The 18,133-nt window shown below is 45.1% G+C and overlaps 1 protein-coding gene across 2 annotated transcripts in view; it reads right to left on the bottom strand.

The window, feature by feature from the left end:
• The window catches only part of RIMS4 (regulating synaptic membrane exocytosis 4), a 68,714-nt gene that overhangs the window by 11,587 nt on the left and 38,994 nt on the right, over positions 1–18,133 (bottom strand). For both annotated transcript variants that reach the window (XM_080405234.1, XM_080405233.1), the window contains exon 2: positions 9,847–9,988. In XM_080405234.1, the coding sequence (XP_080261360.1) occupies positions 9,847–9,923 (77 nt within the window). In that variant the 5' untranslated portion in view covers positions 9,924–9,988. The remainder of the gene's footprint in view (positions 1–9,846; positions 9,989–18,133) is intronic.

The raw sequence follows: 18,133 nt of genomic DNA, 5'->3' as shown, positions 1-18,133 counted from the left end.
ACTCTGCTTGCTGCAGGACAGAAGAGTGAGACCCTTCTGGCCCCTGAGGGCTCAAAATACTCCAAAAAAACCCTGTCCAGGAAACCGTTTCCTCTTACCTGCTGGGCAGACAGTCATGTCAAAGGCTGATGCAAAGTATCTGATCCGTGCGTGGAGAGAAACCACCCCGTGCTCTCACACACCTCCTTACCCCTCCTTTGGACAACGCTGCTAGCAAAGGCTCTGCCCAGCAGCTAGGGCAGCTCAGGAGAAAATAAAAGCACCTGCTAATGGAGCAGCCGATGCTGCAGCCTACATCAACGATCCAAAGCAAAACAGCAGGAGAGCATGAAGAACAGCATTAAAAAGCACAAGAACAAGGGCTGTTGGGCTAAAGGTAAATGAATGGCAAGTGTCTGCAGCAAAGTTAAACATTGCTGTCATCTCCACACAGATTCACAAGTCCAAGCACTTGGGATGACCTTGAAAGAATGAACGCTCCTCAGCGCAAGTGACAGCAGGAGGGCAGGACGTTGCTGCAGGGACACCAGGGCTGTGCCGCAAGCGCGGACCCTCGCAAGGACAGCAGTCAAGCTGCTGCTGGAGTGAATCTGCTGCTGCTTTGTAGCACCGAGGCTGATCTCAAAAGGAATGCCAAAAGCCCGCTTAAACACTCAGGCCAAGGTCAAGACTCCGGCAGTTTGGCTAACAGCCTCAGTTAATAGGTTTACTAGCACTGTATGAAACTCAATATTAGGTTAGACAGTTAATGTTCCCCGTTGTTATATTTGACTGGAAAGCGAAGATGTAGGGAATTAATTCTTTAATAGATTATGCCATTAGCTGGCGGGACTGGCTGCTATGTTGCACAGAGGTTGACCTTTTGCAGTGCTGCTTTATTAGACATCAGAAGCAGCAGCTCTAAATCAGGCTCCTTGGCTTTGACCGATTCCTGGACATATATTTGGATATTGCCAATAACCCTGGAATGGAAACAATTTCTGTCTGGAAAAATCATAAGCTACCTCCAAGAAAGTCATTGCTTCTCCCTTGAGAGGAGAGGGAAGAGGAAAATAAAACTGCAGAAATTTAGTACGAATGCGAATTAAAAACAGCAGGAACCATTTAGCTGCATCGGCTAAATTTAGGATGCTCAAATACATCTCAGTGAGCTCTGTCTGTCAAGTGCTCAGAGAGGAGCTGGGATGCCGAGGTGAGGGGGCTGCGTATGGTGTGATTCTGAGATCAATGAGATAGACCTTACCCATTCACTTGCTTGCTTTTCCTGCAGCTGAAGCAGGGAGGAAAAGAGCTCCAGGGACCACTGTGACTTCTTCCAGCTCTTTAATTGCAACCCTGGTGCTCCCAAGAGTCCTCCCCTGCCACTCTGCATGCTCAGCAGACTTTTCCTGCCTGACCTCTGAAGAAACTGAGCCGTTTCTCACCTACCCTTGATTCAGCAGCCAGTCCTCCAGCTGAACCACCACACGCTAGATGTGCTGGCAGGGAGACATGCTCCCGAAGGGATCTGCTGCAGGTGACGGTGGCAGCTCCACCCTGGGAGACAGCCAGCAGATGGATTTCATACACACTGGAGTGACTCTGGAAAGCCCTTCCCCTCTCATCATCGAGCATGCCTCTCCCTTAAGGGGAGAAATCGCTACAACCTGGTTATCACAAATACCAGATATGCTTTTTTTTTTTTTTTAATTGCAATCTGAAAAAAAGTGCTAAAAATAGCTGGAGGAATAAAGAGGGGGCATTTCGCAGCTGACTTGCAAATAGCAACTGTCATAACCAGCAGGGCCCCGGGGAGCGAGGCTGCGGCAGGGCCATCTCATGCTGACAAACAGCCACACACAGGGAGGATTAACAGGTGACACTTGTCAGCCTTTTGTCTAAAGGGCACAAATCCTCCACTGAGTGAGGGCAGCACAGCCTTTTGAACAGGAAAAAGAAATTAATTATCTCTTCTCTGGCCCTCTGCTTTTGCTAATCATGATTCATGGGCTCTGCTTTGCCACAGCTGAATGAGAATGATTTTAATGAAGTTAAAGATTATGGGGTTTGCTGCGGGATTCGTTGCAAGTCGAATGTGACTCCATTACTGACTTGAAGGCATGGAGAGGTCAGCGACACCTCCAGGGCATCAAGGACAAATGAAGGACATTCTGCCAGTGGACCTGCAGACCACTGCCCTGGGCTGTAGGTAAGGAGGCAGCAGCAGGATGACACTGGGTACTATTGACCCCGGGCTCTCGGAGCTCACCAGTGTGGAGCAGCATCAGCAGAACCCCCCAGGAACAGTTTGCACAGGCGCTCCACCCCAAGGCTCAACACAGGCTGCAAACCGCATTTCAGACACATGGATAAAACACCCGTTTGTCAGCCCAAGCCGTCCCTGGCACTGCAGCCAGCCAGCAGAGAGGCCTCCCCGCGCTGCTGAAGGCATGGCAGCGTGGGCACACCTCGGGAGAGCAGGGGACAGCGGCTCTTCTGCAGTCGTTTGGACACCCGCGAGAGGGAGACAAGCCCACGCCGAGCCGGGGCTGCGAGGCTGCAGCTGGCAGGCAGAGCCCTCAGCCCGGCCCGCAGCTGCCCGGGTGAATCCCCAGGCAGAACATGGTCCTCATTACCATTCCTGACTTCATGTGACAGCACCAACGATTTCTTTCTTTTGCAGAATAAAACTGCGTGTTCGCTCAGTCTTAGGAACCCTGCCCTTAAACTGGGGCTGAGATTGCCTAGATGTTCTTCTTTTAAACACAACATTCATAATCCTGATTATTTAGGAAATCTGTGCAGTAGTCTCTGGAGACTGTGCTCCTGCGTTGCACGCTATAGGTCAGGGCATATGAACTCTGTCCTCTGTGGTGTAATTTAAGAGTGGCTTAAAGGCTCTTTGCCAGCTGCTTGCTTCCCTACTCTTTCAAGCTAGCAGCACTCCCTGACGCACCTCTTGCAAAGATCCGTGCCCTTCCTCTCCACGTGCAAAGCATCACGCAGCCGGTTCCCTCACAGCAAGGCTGCTGCTCTTCACACGTATTAGGACGGAGAACTAGCTTTTCAATGTTTCCTTGTAAACTGCCCAAGATCTGAATGCTTAGATGGACAGTGCTGATTTCAATATGAAATGGTATAAAGAAAATTCAGAGCACCTGTGCCGATCCCTCTCATGCCGCATATGTGGCTCTGCTCAGCCTCTTCCACACCCCCTCCCAACGTCTGCGGCGCATTAGCATGCAGAGTGTGTGACAGCACAGACACATTTAGGGAAAATGTATCATTAATTTCTTTTCCTGTCCATGCGGAGTTTATCTGACCTCTTTTCTAAATCTATTTTTAAATTGCTTCTGGGACTCTGTATGCCAGGTATACCATTATGCTGTTGCAAGCATCTGCAGAATCGGCTTGTCAAAACCTTGCAAAACTTACAGAAAATACGGTAAGAACCCATCTCCACAGGTAACTCGGTTCACACCCAGGTCCCAAGGCCAGAGCAGTCTTATTTACATCATTCATGACAACTGCCTAACCTATTCTTAAAAACCCTCCCTAGAGAATTTATTCCTGTGCTTTGCTTTACTTTTTCCTTCCACATCTTTCTCCAGCCCTTCCTCTTTGCACATCAGACCTCAAACACAATTCAAGTATTACCAGTTCAAAGCACAGACCAGCATGTTCCCTTTCTTTTGCCCTTGCTACAGTACTTCTCAATTCTATCTTACAAGACTTTGGGACTGGTCTCGACTGTACCAATCTGTAACGGCCACACACTGCCTGCTACATCTGTGCGGAAGAAATGTAGGGTGAGGTATTCACCTCCTGCTCCCTTCACAGGCGGGGTGTAACACCCTTTTATTGAAGAGCTCTGTCAAGGGGAGGGGTATTTCGAGAAGACTGTCCTCCCCCTTGGACCAAATCCCCATTCCTGCTGCCCTATTACACCTGCACATCTTGCCCTCTGCCGAGCCGCGCTGCTCCACCGCTGTGGGTTCGGCCAGGTGGGTGCTGGTGAAGCCAGGCAGCTTCCACGCAGCCACCCCCCAGCACACCCAGAGAACAGCTATTTTCAGAAGATAACATTTTGTCTTGTGCTTTTCATGGATTTATTCACACTATCCACACAGCCGCCTATTTGCTATCAAGTCTTTAGAAGCAATACGCTTTTAAAGAGGTGCTCCACCACATCCAGTGTGTACATGGGGTGTGTTTGGGCTCAGGGCTCAGAAATCATTGTTCTGTTCTCGTAAATATTTCCTAAAAGATTACTTCTTTTTTTTTGTCCACTTAGGACAGAAAGTTGCAGTTAACAAGCAAGTTGCCTACACACAGCCATGCAACTGAACGGTTTGACTTGCACAGCTGAACTAATAAATTTGCTGTATGTCTGCATCTAACACCTACCTAAGTTCTCCAGCTCTATCTTTAAAAAAACAGGGACAGCAACACATACTTTCTTCATCCAGAAGAAAGGGGGAGGGGGGAAGTCTCCTCTGAGATTGATAACATATTTGACAGTTATTTTATTTGAGCATAAAAAAACCCATCAGAATTCCAATTTCAGGCAGCAGTAACAATCACGCTCATCCATATTGCATGTTAAGGTCTTTTAAATCGCATCTTACACACAGAAGCCAAGCAGGTATCTGTCAGCTAAGGAGGAAGGCAGAACTGGTTAATTTAACAACCATTGCCCCCATCTTTAAAATATTTATGGTGCGCATGAGGAATTACTAATACAACACACACCTGACTACATAGTCAGGGGACTGGGCACACAGCCCCTTACCCTGTCAAAGTTGATGTGAATGCTGCAGGAGCCTTCACGTTGGCTGGAAAGGTTTTCTATGAGCATCTATCCCTGCAGGACCCAAACCCAAGGTAACCCCACACCTCTCCTCTGCCAGGCAATATCCCCATTTCTGTCTCTCAACAAGCTCAGCTTCTCTCCTGGCCACTCCACTTTCTGCAATGTTTTTAGCACTCTGATGTGCCATCTTATGTGCTGTAACACACTGTGCTCCACTCGCGTATCTGATTCCTTCTGCTGTATGAATCCTGCCACCTAAATGGTGCTATAAAAACCACGCAGTGCATTTCGTACAAAGACCTCCTCCATTCCCTTCCCCAACTTACCAGGCTAACTCCATTTTTAGCAATTGCTAGTCATCTCAGATGCGCTGAATAAAAGATAGCTACCTGCCTTCAGAGAGCAATTTTGCCTGTTCCCAAGAGGTTGCCGAAGGTGGGATTCACTGTATTTACTGCTGTAACTGCAGCTCTCAAGGTCACATCCCTTCCAAGTCACCCTGGTCAAGCTTAACAGGTTTAACATGTGCTGTAGATGAACAGGCTGACGGATTTCTTGATCTATTACAGAAACAATCTCTGTGCCTTTCCCAGTTTCCATCTCAAAAGGCCTTTATTTCTTATAGCCTGAAGTGTATTAACAACACATTTCATTACATTTTTTTTAAAAGGACTCAAATAAAATGAAAGCCCTAAAGATAATTTTCTATGAAAGAGTCTAAAAGTCCTCTGGCTTTGGATACCAAGGTGCATTTAGGAATCAAGTCTTTTGGTAACTCTTAAATGATGATTTGAGTTATTCAAATGAAGGGCAATTTTTGGTGAAGAAAAGTGAATTTTTACGTGGCCATACAGTCACAAGCCAAGACAGTATTTTCTCCAGCTTCCTTTTAGCTATCGCTCCACAGTAAAGCAGAGAAGGGCAGGCAGCTCTCCCAGCCCAAGTTCCTTCCCAGCACTGGTTCACATCAGCACAGATGAGAGAACTGGTAGAAACTTGTAGAAACAGCACGAGGCAGCACAAAGCCGAGAGGTGCGAGGTGCCCGTGCTGGCGGCACATGTGCCAGGCTGCATTCTGCCTCCAGCCCTTGTGACACAGCGGTGGCTTCAGGCAGGGCTCGGGCTGGTGCTGCCCTCACAGTGGGGAAAGAGAGATGATAAGGCTAACAAGATGCTTCCTTGCTGGACAGGCAGCATAGTCTCAGATAATACAAGAACGATCCTCTAAGTCTTCGCTAGTCATTACTTGCTGTGCTTTTCTAAGGGAAAATCACATTAGCTCTCCGTAACTTAATCATCTCAGCAGTAGCCAGCAAGAACAAAAAGCCTGGCGAGTACCACTTACTAGGGACTAGGCAGTTAACGGTCTTTTGTTCCAGGTCCATTTTTGTCTTTCTGCTGTGTTTTCAGAAAGAAAAGTCATTGGCAGGAACAAGTTACACACAAGTCCAGAATCTATTGCTTTCTGAATGTTGTACATGGTCTCGTGCAGCTGCAGCAAAACTCAGCCAAAACAAGATGTATGTTGTGCAAGAGCCAGGACGGAGCTGGAGATCTCTGTTGAATCTCTGGAGTTTGTTTGTGAGTTATTGAAATATCCAGAATTTTATCCTTGCACTAATCTTGGGTGTCCTGGGACTACCTGGTAGGCACTTGCTACAGTGGGTAACTGTCCTCTCATGCAGCTTTTAAAGTACATAGAAGAAAATACTGCTGTAGAGATTTGTAACCAGTGCTAAGACTGGTCTGGGTGAATTATGAATGGAAACATCTGTTTGTGAGAAAGCACAACCAACCTGTCAGCAGCAGACCTGCCCTCTGACAACAAGAGGACCAACAACAAGATTAGAGAGCGTATCGCATCCACAGCCTGTCTGAAAGCACACTGCAGCCACGAAGAGCCCACAAACAAGGGAACAAAAAGGTAGCAGCACTGCTTAAGATCCACAGAGATCAAAAAGAGCAAGACCTCAAGGTGAAAGATTACACCATAATAACAGGCAAGCCCGAGAAAGCATCAAAAAACTAAGCCCAAGAGCCGGTTTGTTGTCAAGAACAACTCAGGAGACACAGTGAGGGCCTGACAGATGGTGTCCCTGGTCCTCCCTGCAGCACACAACGGAGCCTGCCTACAGCACCTGGATGCACAAGGCTTGGTGCCTGCAGGGGCGGTGAGAGCACAAGCGAGTGAAACCTAGAAGCACGAGTGACTGAAAACAGTTTTGTTTAGAATAAATATCGTCTTTCCCTTCTATAAAGTCTCACATTGAGTTTTATTATATAAATTTCCTACACGAGTGCACAACCACTGTGCAGTATAAAAGCTGAGTAATATGGCTGGGGGACTTTTCGTATGGCAAAAAACTAAATGAAGCAGCGTGTTGATACTGTCAGCATTTACTGGCATGCTGTATGAGCTTAAACTCCAGGAGCTGGAATTTAAAGAACAGCTAATCTTCAGTATACTTCATCTTTAGGTAAAACCCTAAAGGGAATATTTTGTTGAAGGAGGGCCTAACATATCTGAGGGCAAGTACATCCTGTAGTAAGCGTCTCCATAAAAATAAAAAAAAAAGTGGATTTCACGCACTCTGGTACTCAGAGAAAAAGCAGCATTGCTCAAAATCACACACTACAGAAAATTCTTTGCGATACTTTGCGCTGGCACAGAGCAGTTGTAGCTCGCTGCCACCAGCTCACTGCAACAAACATGAAAGCAGTCAAATGGCATCACTTCTCAAAAGCACCTTTGTATGTCTGAGAGCAGGTGTTTAGGCCTTCTGCAACAAAGTTTCACCAAATCTTTGATCGTTTCAGCGTGTCGCCTTTGGAAGTTGTCCTTTTAGTTCTTAAATTGAAAAGGTTTATAAAAACATACAGAAGTTGAGAAATAAGCCCTCTTGGAAGATGAGGCTTTGAATCCATTTTCTTCCCTGTGCGAACATACCAAAGAGATGCATGGGCAGGGAGAACTAGGGCAACCTCATCTTGCTGAAAACCAGGGTTTTGGCAGTTACTGGTGAAAACTGTCTCTGACCTAGGAGTATCTGCATCAGTCAGAAATCTAGCATTAAAAAAGAAAACTTGCCACAGCTAACACAGTCATATGGATCTTCATTTTGCCTCCCTGGGAACACAGCTACAGCAAATGAGAGAGGTCAAGAGAAATCTGATTTAGGAGAATACGTTTCTGTCCCTCAAAGCTATTCCCCCAACAATTCCTTTCTTTGCTGCAGGAGTAGAGTGCAGAGAAACTCCTCTCTCACCATGTTTCAAGAGAATAGAGCCCTCTTAGCTCTTTGTACTCTTCGCCCTGTTTGCTTATCAATTGTGGCTCAGACAGATAGCTGCAATTCCCACTGGCTTTCCAGAAGACATCAATTATCCCACCTAAGAACAAAGCATCCAGGAACCACTTAATCACGCTTTTCAGAGAAGTAAGAGGAGAAACCGCCCCATCCCTGGCAGAGGGGCTGGCAAGGATGTTCTGGCAGTGTTCAAGATTGGAATACTAAATGTTAAGACTTGTTCTAATATAGACAATTTGGATTGCAAGACAGGATTTGTCTTCCTTTGTTGAGCTGATAGCTACATGCTGCTGGCCTTCAGGGTAAAACAGTACTTGTATGGGTGCAATATTCTGTTGGCAGAAATATTCTCTCTCCAGGAAAGCCCAATCAAAGCAAGCCAGCATATGTAATGATAGGACACAGACCTTTCGGAGAATTATATCCCTTCCCAGGAGGGCAAGCTATGTAAATATAAAAAGGAAAGAATTCTACTCTGCATGAAAGCAGATTTTTACCCCACATTGCCAAGGGACTGAACCTAATCACTAATCCTCTGCATCTCGTAGCAGAGACAGAACTCCAAGCCACAGGACTGTGCTGGTGTAGCAGGAATATTTCCCTGGAGACAGCAGCTCACAGAAGAGATAAGGTACATCACAGCTTTGGAGTGACAAGATTGCTATCGCAGCCTGTGCTTCATTACTATTTCCAACCTTCAGCACAGATCTATGATGCCTTTCCAGGATTAGCCTACTTCTAACGCTAAAGAAAGTCTCTCTTAATTTACAGCCTGTTACTTATTTAACACCAGAATCACATTAATTGAGAGCGTTTTTGGACTATCCCAGCATTTTAGCAGTACATTGTACTTTGAATATCACGTAGGGCTAGAGAGAGTGTACAGAGCGATGCCAAGTGTGGTGCCTGGCTAAAACAGAGAAAGTTTTAGGTATACAAACATTTTCACCTCACACCTAGAAGCACGGAATCTGATGGTATATATTACCTCCTTTTTTAAATACTGGGGGTTTTTCACCTCCAAACATTCCCATGAATAGTCATCCTAATAAAATTATTATAATCTCCATATACGGCTTCAAATAGTGGAAACAGAAAAACCAGAACTGGAGACAAGTCAGCCCCCAAAGTACTGGCCTAAGGATCCCCTGCCTTGCATTTTGGTATAAAGCCTAAATGCAATAAAGCGTGTTGTAATTTTCCTTGGGGTCAAAAGCCTTTTCTAAAACACATTTTTTTAGGACACTTAACTCAGATGAAACGAAAGAAAATTCATTACCAAAAGTATATGCATGCTTCTAAATATGTATTTTTGCATGAAAATGATTATTTTTATACTTGCATCCTTTTTATCACCTTGGCACTTACCCCCAAACCAAAGGGCTGTTCTGAAACAGGGGAGGTGAACAAATATTGTGCAACATTAACAAGTACTGGCTTATAATTTATTACCAGTAACGAGCCTCAGCTACTCAACCTGAATTATTCTTCTAAAGGTAAAGTGGTTAAAAGTAATGGGGATCTGCTTCAGCTCAGAATAATGAGGACACTAAAACAAGTATATAAACAGATAAGTATGTCCCAGCTATGCAGGCAGAGAGAACTGCTCTAATTGAATGGGCAGTACACCTGCAGCATAGGCAAGTCAGAAAAACACATCATCTATCATGCTGGAGGGAAATTAATAGGTACATGAAGAACAGCGCATCCCACAAGTGATTACTCAGCTCCCTTTCAGCGACTTACTTTCCCTCTGATCCATAGCTGTTCATGCTGTCCTCAATGGACTCATGGCTGGCCTGACGGACGGTCCGGCTGGGCATTTCAACAGCCAGCCCAGTTTCTGTGCTCCTTTGGATGGCTCCTTTGAGTCTCCGACCATCCCCATCTAGGAACAAAAGGGGGGAAAAAACGGTAGTCAGCTATAGTTCCCAGCACCTTTCACAATGACAGAGTCAAGGAGAAGCAGAGAAGGTCTTTCAGAAGGTCAGCCTGGCATCTGGTAGCCAGGCAGCACTTGGTTCTCACGCAGCATTCGGTTACTCAGCCCTACTTCATCAGCAGCTCCCAGTCAACTTTGGAACAAACTCAAGTGCTCCAGCAAGCCAGGGCCCAGCAGATACTCAAAACATACACACCACCCTACCTACTCCAACCATTTGTACCAATTAATTATGCATCGCGTACAGGTGCATGCAGGCACACAAGCTGGCTATATAGGGAGCTACCAGTTTGGGAACACAGCAGCAGTGACCACAGGCAGAGCCGAGGCACACAGCCCGACCATGCCTCAAAACGTTTCCCAAATCCCATGTTGCTGCCTCAGACTGTGTGGAGCAGCCAAAAGCCACAGGTAAGCACCAAGGCAGCAGAGTGGAGGAAGAGGTCAGGCGGCACCAGAAGTGCTGTGAAGGCAGCAGCCCTTCCCGACGGACCACAGGGGAATAGTTGAGTACGGCCCAAACATTCCCTGGTGGCCCCTGGAAAGGCACCAGCAGTGGAAAACCCTGGAGAGGACTATTCCCCTTCGTACATGCCCTCAGCCACAGCGCAAAGGGAATTAAGTAGGTTCTGGTTCCCCCTGGGTGCAGTCTTCAGAGGCTCAGCCCTCTGAAATTAACAGCTGCTATTTTCATCTTCCATCTCTAGCAGTCTGTTTCTCAGAACAAACCATGTTATGTAATGAATATGTAATGAATACCATTACCATTAATTGCTTTAGCTGGTGCTAGGAAGCTCCAGATTTCATCCCACATACAGCACTCATCCTGAAACACATCTGCTACAAGTTTTCTGAACAAAGCAGAATTATCTAAATCCTTTAAAGATGCTCGCCTGTTAACCTGATTCAGGCAACAAACCTCTGACCCGCGGTGCCCTCAGAAAACCACCGGCTTTTTGAGTACCACCCCTGGAGAAGAAATGACCCAGCTAGTGAGCCTAGAGAACTCAGGATAACCAAATACTAAACAGGTCTTTCCCAGGTACTTTGGGAATATAAGGATATCTGTAATAACCTGTATAAAATACGCAAAATGTTGTTAGTTGTTTTGTGTAGCAAGCTGCTTGACCCAAATTACTTTTATTTAGATCTTGGTGTGAACAGGCACTTAAAAAAAACCAACAAAAAACCCCCAAAACAGTAAGATATCAGAAATGCTTCCTCCTATCCTACTTCTCAAATTATACCTACACTGAAACGCAAAGAAAAATTTTCCTTAAGTACAGCTATACAGTCCCTTTTCCTCTGGTATCGTGAGGTTTCCAAGTGGGTAAACATGTTGGCTCCAGGGCTCTGTACCAACTGCTGTCCCCACATATGGTGCAGCATGTCCCTATGGGCTAAGAGGACAGAATATGCATGTTCCTGGTTAACACTAACCACAGTTTGTATTGTTTGTGTGCCTAGAGCAACATATGAAGTACATTGTATAAATCAGTAAGTTACACAAATGTAAAACACATTTTTAATGGGCCTTCAAAATCCAAACCTTCAGGCAAGAATAAGAACGCAGGCATCAACGAAAACAAAGCCTTGTGAAATGGCCTCACCTACTCTCCCGACCACTGCAGAACATCTGCAAGCCTCATACAGCTTGTTGGATCCTCTGATGGCCTTTTTAGGTTCCTTTCAGACAGCATCCCACATCCTTGTAGGCAGACTTAATGGTCCATTTAATTTGTCTCGCATTCACCTCCACAAACAATCTTTTAGTCACCTACACCCACCGATGCCCCTCTCCCCTTCACGTGTGCGCTCTCAGAATATTCATCCTTCTGGTGCCTTTCAAGTTAGTTCTACAAGAGCTTTGGGGTAGGCAACCCACAGGCAAAGCAGCAAATGAGAAACGTAGGAAAGAAATTAAAAACACCCTGTCGCCCGATTATGCAGACAATTCGGCTGGCACGGGACAAGTTCAGCTGTAGTACCACAACGCAACAGCTCTGCACTGCTGGCTTTCTGTGAGTGGGTGGCCTTCTAGTATTCCTGATCGCTGTTACAGCTATGACACATGGATATTCTTATTTAAAAATAAATAAATAAGAAAAAAAAAAATGTACCAGACAAACTCTGGAAAGCAAGACAACAGGAATAGATGACAAGAATCTTTCATTCCTCCCTCCTCTTCCAGACAGAGATGCACAGCGACTCTTGCTCTCACAAACCATCTCCCGTTATTCTGGTAAAAGGTTTCTCCAGCCTTTTCCCAGTCTCTTTTTTTCTAGGAGTTTCACTTGAACAGAAGGGGAGTAACATATATGGCCAGAAAGGCAAGCTCCCATACCACTGCAACCAGAATCAAGACTAAAATAGGATAAGAGATAAGCATCAGCACCAGAGATGCCATCAGAAATGGGATATAGGTTCCTAAACTACCCACATAAATCCTGCAAGTCAAACTTCACCCACAGTCAGCATGTAATAAAAATACAATGTTTTAACCCCCTCAGTTGGGAGAGAAAGGCCGATCAGGAGCAACGCACCTGGAAAGGGTCAGCACAGAAAGGAAATAAATATGGACAAAGCTGCACTGCTTGTCTGCGGACCAAAAACATTTCACAAGCAATAGTCACCTACTGGCAACCTTATCTGGTCACTGTGGAGCACGGCACAGGGGTTGTGTCTCCGCTCTTGCCTGAAATCTTATGCTTCAACACATTTGCAAAGCAAGGAGGTAAATGACACGTGTCTATCTGGGTGTTGCCTGTCAAAACCATTTGTCTAAATTTAATCGTTAGCGGTATCTGGAACAAGTAAGAGTAGTATCGACGCTTTCTGCAGTGTCACCAGATTTATTCCCTGCACTTTTTCCAGTTAAGCAGTAAACGACAAAGGTTAAGCAGCCAGTCAAGCCTGCAGTGCAACGCCCAGCTGAAGAGCAGATTCTGCTTCAGGATGACCTTGGGAAGAAGAAATTTTTTGCTCAAATCTCCAGGATGAAGATACACAGCACCTCACAGGTGCCAAGAACCAGAAGGGACCAGCAGACACATTGCCAAGTTCTCTGTGTTGACAGGCGCTTAGATTTTGCTCTGTTCAGCCAAACAATTTATGTTTGGCTAAAGAATATCTCCTAAAAAGCTACCCACTCTGGAAGGTATCGAGAGATGAAAAATCTGCCATTTGCCTGTGCAGTTTATTTCACTACCTGACATTTAGAGATGTGCCTTAAGTTTGTCTGGTTTCAGCTTTCACCAAGCAGTTTTTTTAATGCTCTTCTCTACTACTAAGGCGGCTTTGTGTTCTCGCTATAAAGACTCTTCTGCAGCGTAATCAAGTCGTCATCTCAATCTTTTTTGACAAGTTAAACAGACCAAACTCTTTATGTTTCTCATGCTGACATTTCTTTCTCATGCCCTTGAATCTTTTTAATGACCTCCCCAGGTTTAGAATGCCCTTTTGAGAACACGCATAGCAGAACTGGAGACTGCGTTTTAGTGCAAAAACATGTACAGAGGTAAAAATCAGCTTGTGCTCTCATCCTCACTGCTTCTGCTTGCATCTCCCAAGGCCACAGCAAGCTTCTGGTACAGCATCACACCCTGTCTGGACTCAGCGCAGTCCCTGCCTGTCCTGCCAGTACAACCTTTTGGAATATTATATTAAGAAATAAGTAAGAAAAAAACATTTCATTTGAAGACAGTAAAAACAGCTCTATACAACTCCAATACTCTTTACTATCCTTCCAATGTGCATATCACCTGTGAATTTAGTGAGGTTTAAACTCAAGCTTGCTCCAAATCTAATGAAAACGCTGAATAGCGCCAGGCCTTCAAAAGAGCCTCCTGCCTTTGAGGTTTTTCCTTGACAACTGCTTTTTGAAATGTGAAGTAAGTTTTTAATCTATTTATCACATTTTTTAGGGTCATATTGTTCTAGGACAAAACCCTTACACACTTATCACATTTACCCAGATACTTGCTCCTACTAAAACTTGGAGAAAAGAAGTCTGACAAGACCCATTTTCCCTGAATCTTTCTTGACTGATATTAATTATATTCCGTCATTTTGTTCTTTATTAATTGGATCTCATTATCATGTTTCTCCTTATTCTGTCTGAGTGACATCAGATCAACTAAGCAAAAGTTCCCTCCAGACAACCCAGTAATGGATGAAAAGGAGTAAGGTGACCATGCGGGTGCCCTGCACAGCACAGAGCGTTCTTTGGAGAGTTCTCTTCCTTCAATATATTTTCAGCTGTCAGTCGCATCAAGAGGCAGCTCTTCTCAGGGATGATACCACTGAGAATTGTGTTTACCTTAAACCTTGGGGGTGGGGAAAGTTAAGTGCAGCATTGTCCCCTTCTCTCCCCCAAAGGAAGGGCCACCACTTCTTATATCCTCTTCTACATCAGTCTAACACACCGCTCTTTGAGGCCCTTCCTCTCTGCTACTGACAGGTCTCTCCACACTCTGAGCCCATCAAGTCTTTAAAAATCCATGTGAGTTGTGCAATAGCTCATCACAAGGTCACGATCCTATGATAGATGTTTATTGAGCTGATGCTTCCAAGGGACAGAGTGCGCCCCTTTCATTGTTATCCTTACGCTCCCTCCTCTCCCATCGCTTCCCTTCCCCCACCCAGGCACTTGGTACCTTCCTTCTCTTTTCCTTTTTGTTTTCAATTTTTTCCTCCATGTTCGCTCAGTTTGCTGGATGCTGCCAACACAAAAAGAAACCAGCATGATGCATGTGCTATGGACACTCCCAGACTTCAGAATTAATTTATATTGATTTAACCCCCGAGACTAGGAATTGACTGAATTTCAACTGGATCAGCTTTGTTCCTAAATTAACCATCTGCTTCCAAACACAGAACACATTGGTACCCAAAGCACACGGCCACGCAGCACCAATACCGGCCACCCAATACACACCAAAGGTCCAGCTAGTTCGCTTTTTTACCTTCCCAAACTTCACCTTGGGATGCAAGAGGAAAATCCAGAAGGGAAATCAGTTGGATGCCTCCTTTCAGTTGTTCCTATTGCAAAGCTCTGGAAAAGATAACATTTTATATTTCCAGGAAAGATTAGTCCAAGCTTGAGTGAACAGACTGCATTTCTGTTGCTTTTCTTACCCAAGCCAGGCAGTATGCATCGATTTGCATCCACACATGCTGCAGGGTATCGACCTGGGCAGACTCTGCTCTCTGGCTTCACACCTGGGTTCCTCAGCAAGTGCATTATCTGCTTTGCTCCAAAAATGAAGCCCAGGTACAAACCAGCACTTACGAAGCATGAAGAATTGACAAGTCCAGCAACAAAACACAGAAATCCCCATCTGACAGGCGTTATAGATCATGCAGAAGCAGAGATGAGGGGGATGAACCCTGCAGACAGCATCCAGGGGTACCAGGGGTGCCTGGCTGGACAGGACAGGACCTGACTGTTTGCAAAGGAGACAGGCCCTGAGCTCCGCAGTGGCTTATGCCAAACCTGCTTGCTCTATCCTTGGCTCAGACACGGACTTGCAAGCCCCTACATTTTCCACAGCCACTAACTTCACTTCTAAGGTCAAAACTAAAGAGTTGATTCTTGCTTTCTTCTCCATGAAGATCTGCCCCGAGAAAGGATGAGGTATGTCGGTTTGGGGCTGAAAACAAAGAAGGGAAAACATCAAACACCCATCTGGATGTTATCACCTGCTGAGATTAGGAAGAAGGTCCCCAAGTCCAACAACTGGTCTTTAGCGTGGCTATGGGCAAGAAGTAATAGAGGGAGTCTCAGCTCAGCACCCTGTGAGACTACCAAAGCACTGACCATTTTACCCACTACTGATTTTCAAATACTCAGAGAAAAGAGCCAGCCCATTAGCTTCTCTGCTTCAAACTTTGCCGCTGCATTGTTGTTCCTAATGGGTTTAAAAATAGAAGATTTTCTGTTTAGTCAGACGCTGAATCCCTACAGACATGTGCTAAGATTCGTGTGCCATGCATCAATTCTGAGATTAATAAAATAATTCCATTGTTCAGCTTCAAAGGGAAAAAAGAAAAGTCTTCCCACCACCTTGCATGAGTATCCAACACCTGCAACAGCCTGGCACGTGCTGCATGGAGCAGCTGCCGGGGTGGGTATCACAGGCCCTTTTACATCAGCATCTCTGATCAGAGCAAGCCATGCTGCTCCCCCTAAGGGGATGCTGCTGCTGAAGAAGAAAAAAAAAAATATATAAATACTGGATTGTCACTTCAGAATGCAGTTTAACGAGATGAACTCAATCTCATCATGCCTGGCAAGCTCTGACATCCTGCCAAGTATTCCCTACATCGACATCCTAATGGAGTGTGAATTATGAGCACCTAAAGAGAGGCAGTTTGTACTGTGCTCCAGAACATACCAGGCTATCACCACAGCCTGAATAATCTACCAGCAATGACAGAAAATGGCTGAGGATAAGCAGGGGCACTGAATCAGGCTGTTTGCTTCATTCCCCTTGTCCTAGTTTCAGACACCAATAAAAATCACACCCTTTCTTTCCAAATTAAGCTGAAAATCTTCTACGGGATGGAAAAAATACTTCAACACGTTAATTCTTAATCTGTGCAGATTAAGTACATCTACAGGGTTGGGAAAGGTCAGTCAACTCTTCTTCAGAGCAGCAGAAAATAGTAAAATTAGCAACTATTTGTATTGCTGCGACAGCTACAGACCCCGAGCAGGGCCAGGACACCCCACCTGTGTGGGCAGCCTACGGAGGTGCCAATGAGGCACCTCCTCTGAACTGCCACCCACAGCAGAGTCACCAACTTGTCCCACTGCTCCTGGGACACTATAATATTTTAGCACCAAAAAAAAAAAGCTTTCTCTCATCCCAGCATTCAATTCTGCCTTTCCTCACCCACACCTCTCGTAGGTTGGCTGGAGCCCTGGTAAAGCATCAATTTTGCTTCTTATCTTTGTGAGATCCATTTCGTATTTTAAACGAGTGTGATATTTTTTCTGCTCCTTTTGAGGCTAAAACCAAATCGTTCCCATGGTACTATTTTTAATTTTGATCTTTTCGATAGTTCATCTATATAAAAAAAAATAAGTGGCCAAAATTTTCATTTTAAAATGTCTAAAGAAAAAGTTCATCAACTAACATGCAGCCAGGAAAATTACTTTGAGATTTTTTCCTTCACTTACAAAACAGAGAGCACTAACAAACCAAAAGGTAAACATATATATTCCACTGTCAATGACTTTTAAACAGATTTTTGACTACCATAAAAAATTGTTTAGCTTTTCACCATAAAAACCTTACAGTACCATAACACTAACAAAAATGTTCACTTCTTTCAGGGTATTTCATGGGAACTACTTTGCAGCTAGATCCAAGCCTTCAGAATTCTTTCCATGTCTTATTTTGTTTGCAGCAGCAGGACCCAAATAGCTTCATCTGATGGCTGCTTCTGCATTTTTATTTTTATAAGAAAATGGAACACGCTGCCCCCTTCTCTTCCCCCAATCTGCCACGCTTTACAGGAGAGTCTGATTAAATGAAATGTCCATATGCATACAGAAAATTCACTGCTGCAATATTTCCTCAGCAGCCTAGCAATGAAACCCTGCCCCGTCTGCGTGCCCAGGTCCCTAGGGACCAACAAGCACGGGACTGCTGATGCTGCGCCACTTGCCCCTGGAACTGCTGCATGACCGTGACAGATGTCCCAGGACTTTCTCCATTTTCTGCTTGGGCAAGGAGTGACGACTTTAAAAAAAATTCTATATAATTTGACTATGATATTTATAATGCAATAAACCACATATACACACACACATGTTCTGATTGCACAGCAGTGAGGGGATCCAATCTTCCCACTTCTTGGATTTTGTGGTTTAAGCCTCACTAAGAGTTTAACACACACACCCCCGACATCTGCCCACCTTGGCAGCCCTGGGGGTCCACTATCTGAGTATATGCCAAGGCAAGGAAACTTTAGCTGAGGGGCTCAGAAAACAGGTACATTTGGCACAGCCTCAGGCAATTGATAACAAATAACTAATTTTATTTAAACTACTATGTTGTAATATTTATTCCCTAGAAGCTGGGG

This window comes from Falco punctatus, assembly GCF_963210335.1.
Source record: "Falco punctatus genome assembly, chromosome: 10".
NCBI lineage: Eukaryota > Metazoa > Chordata > Aves > Falconiformes > Falconidae > Falco > Falco punctatus.
This window is presented reverse-complemented; position numbering and strand designations above follow the sequence as displayed.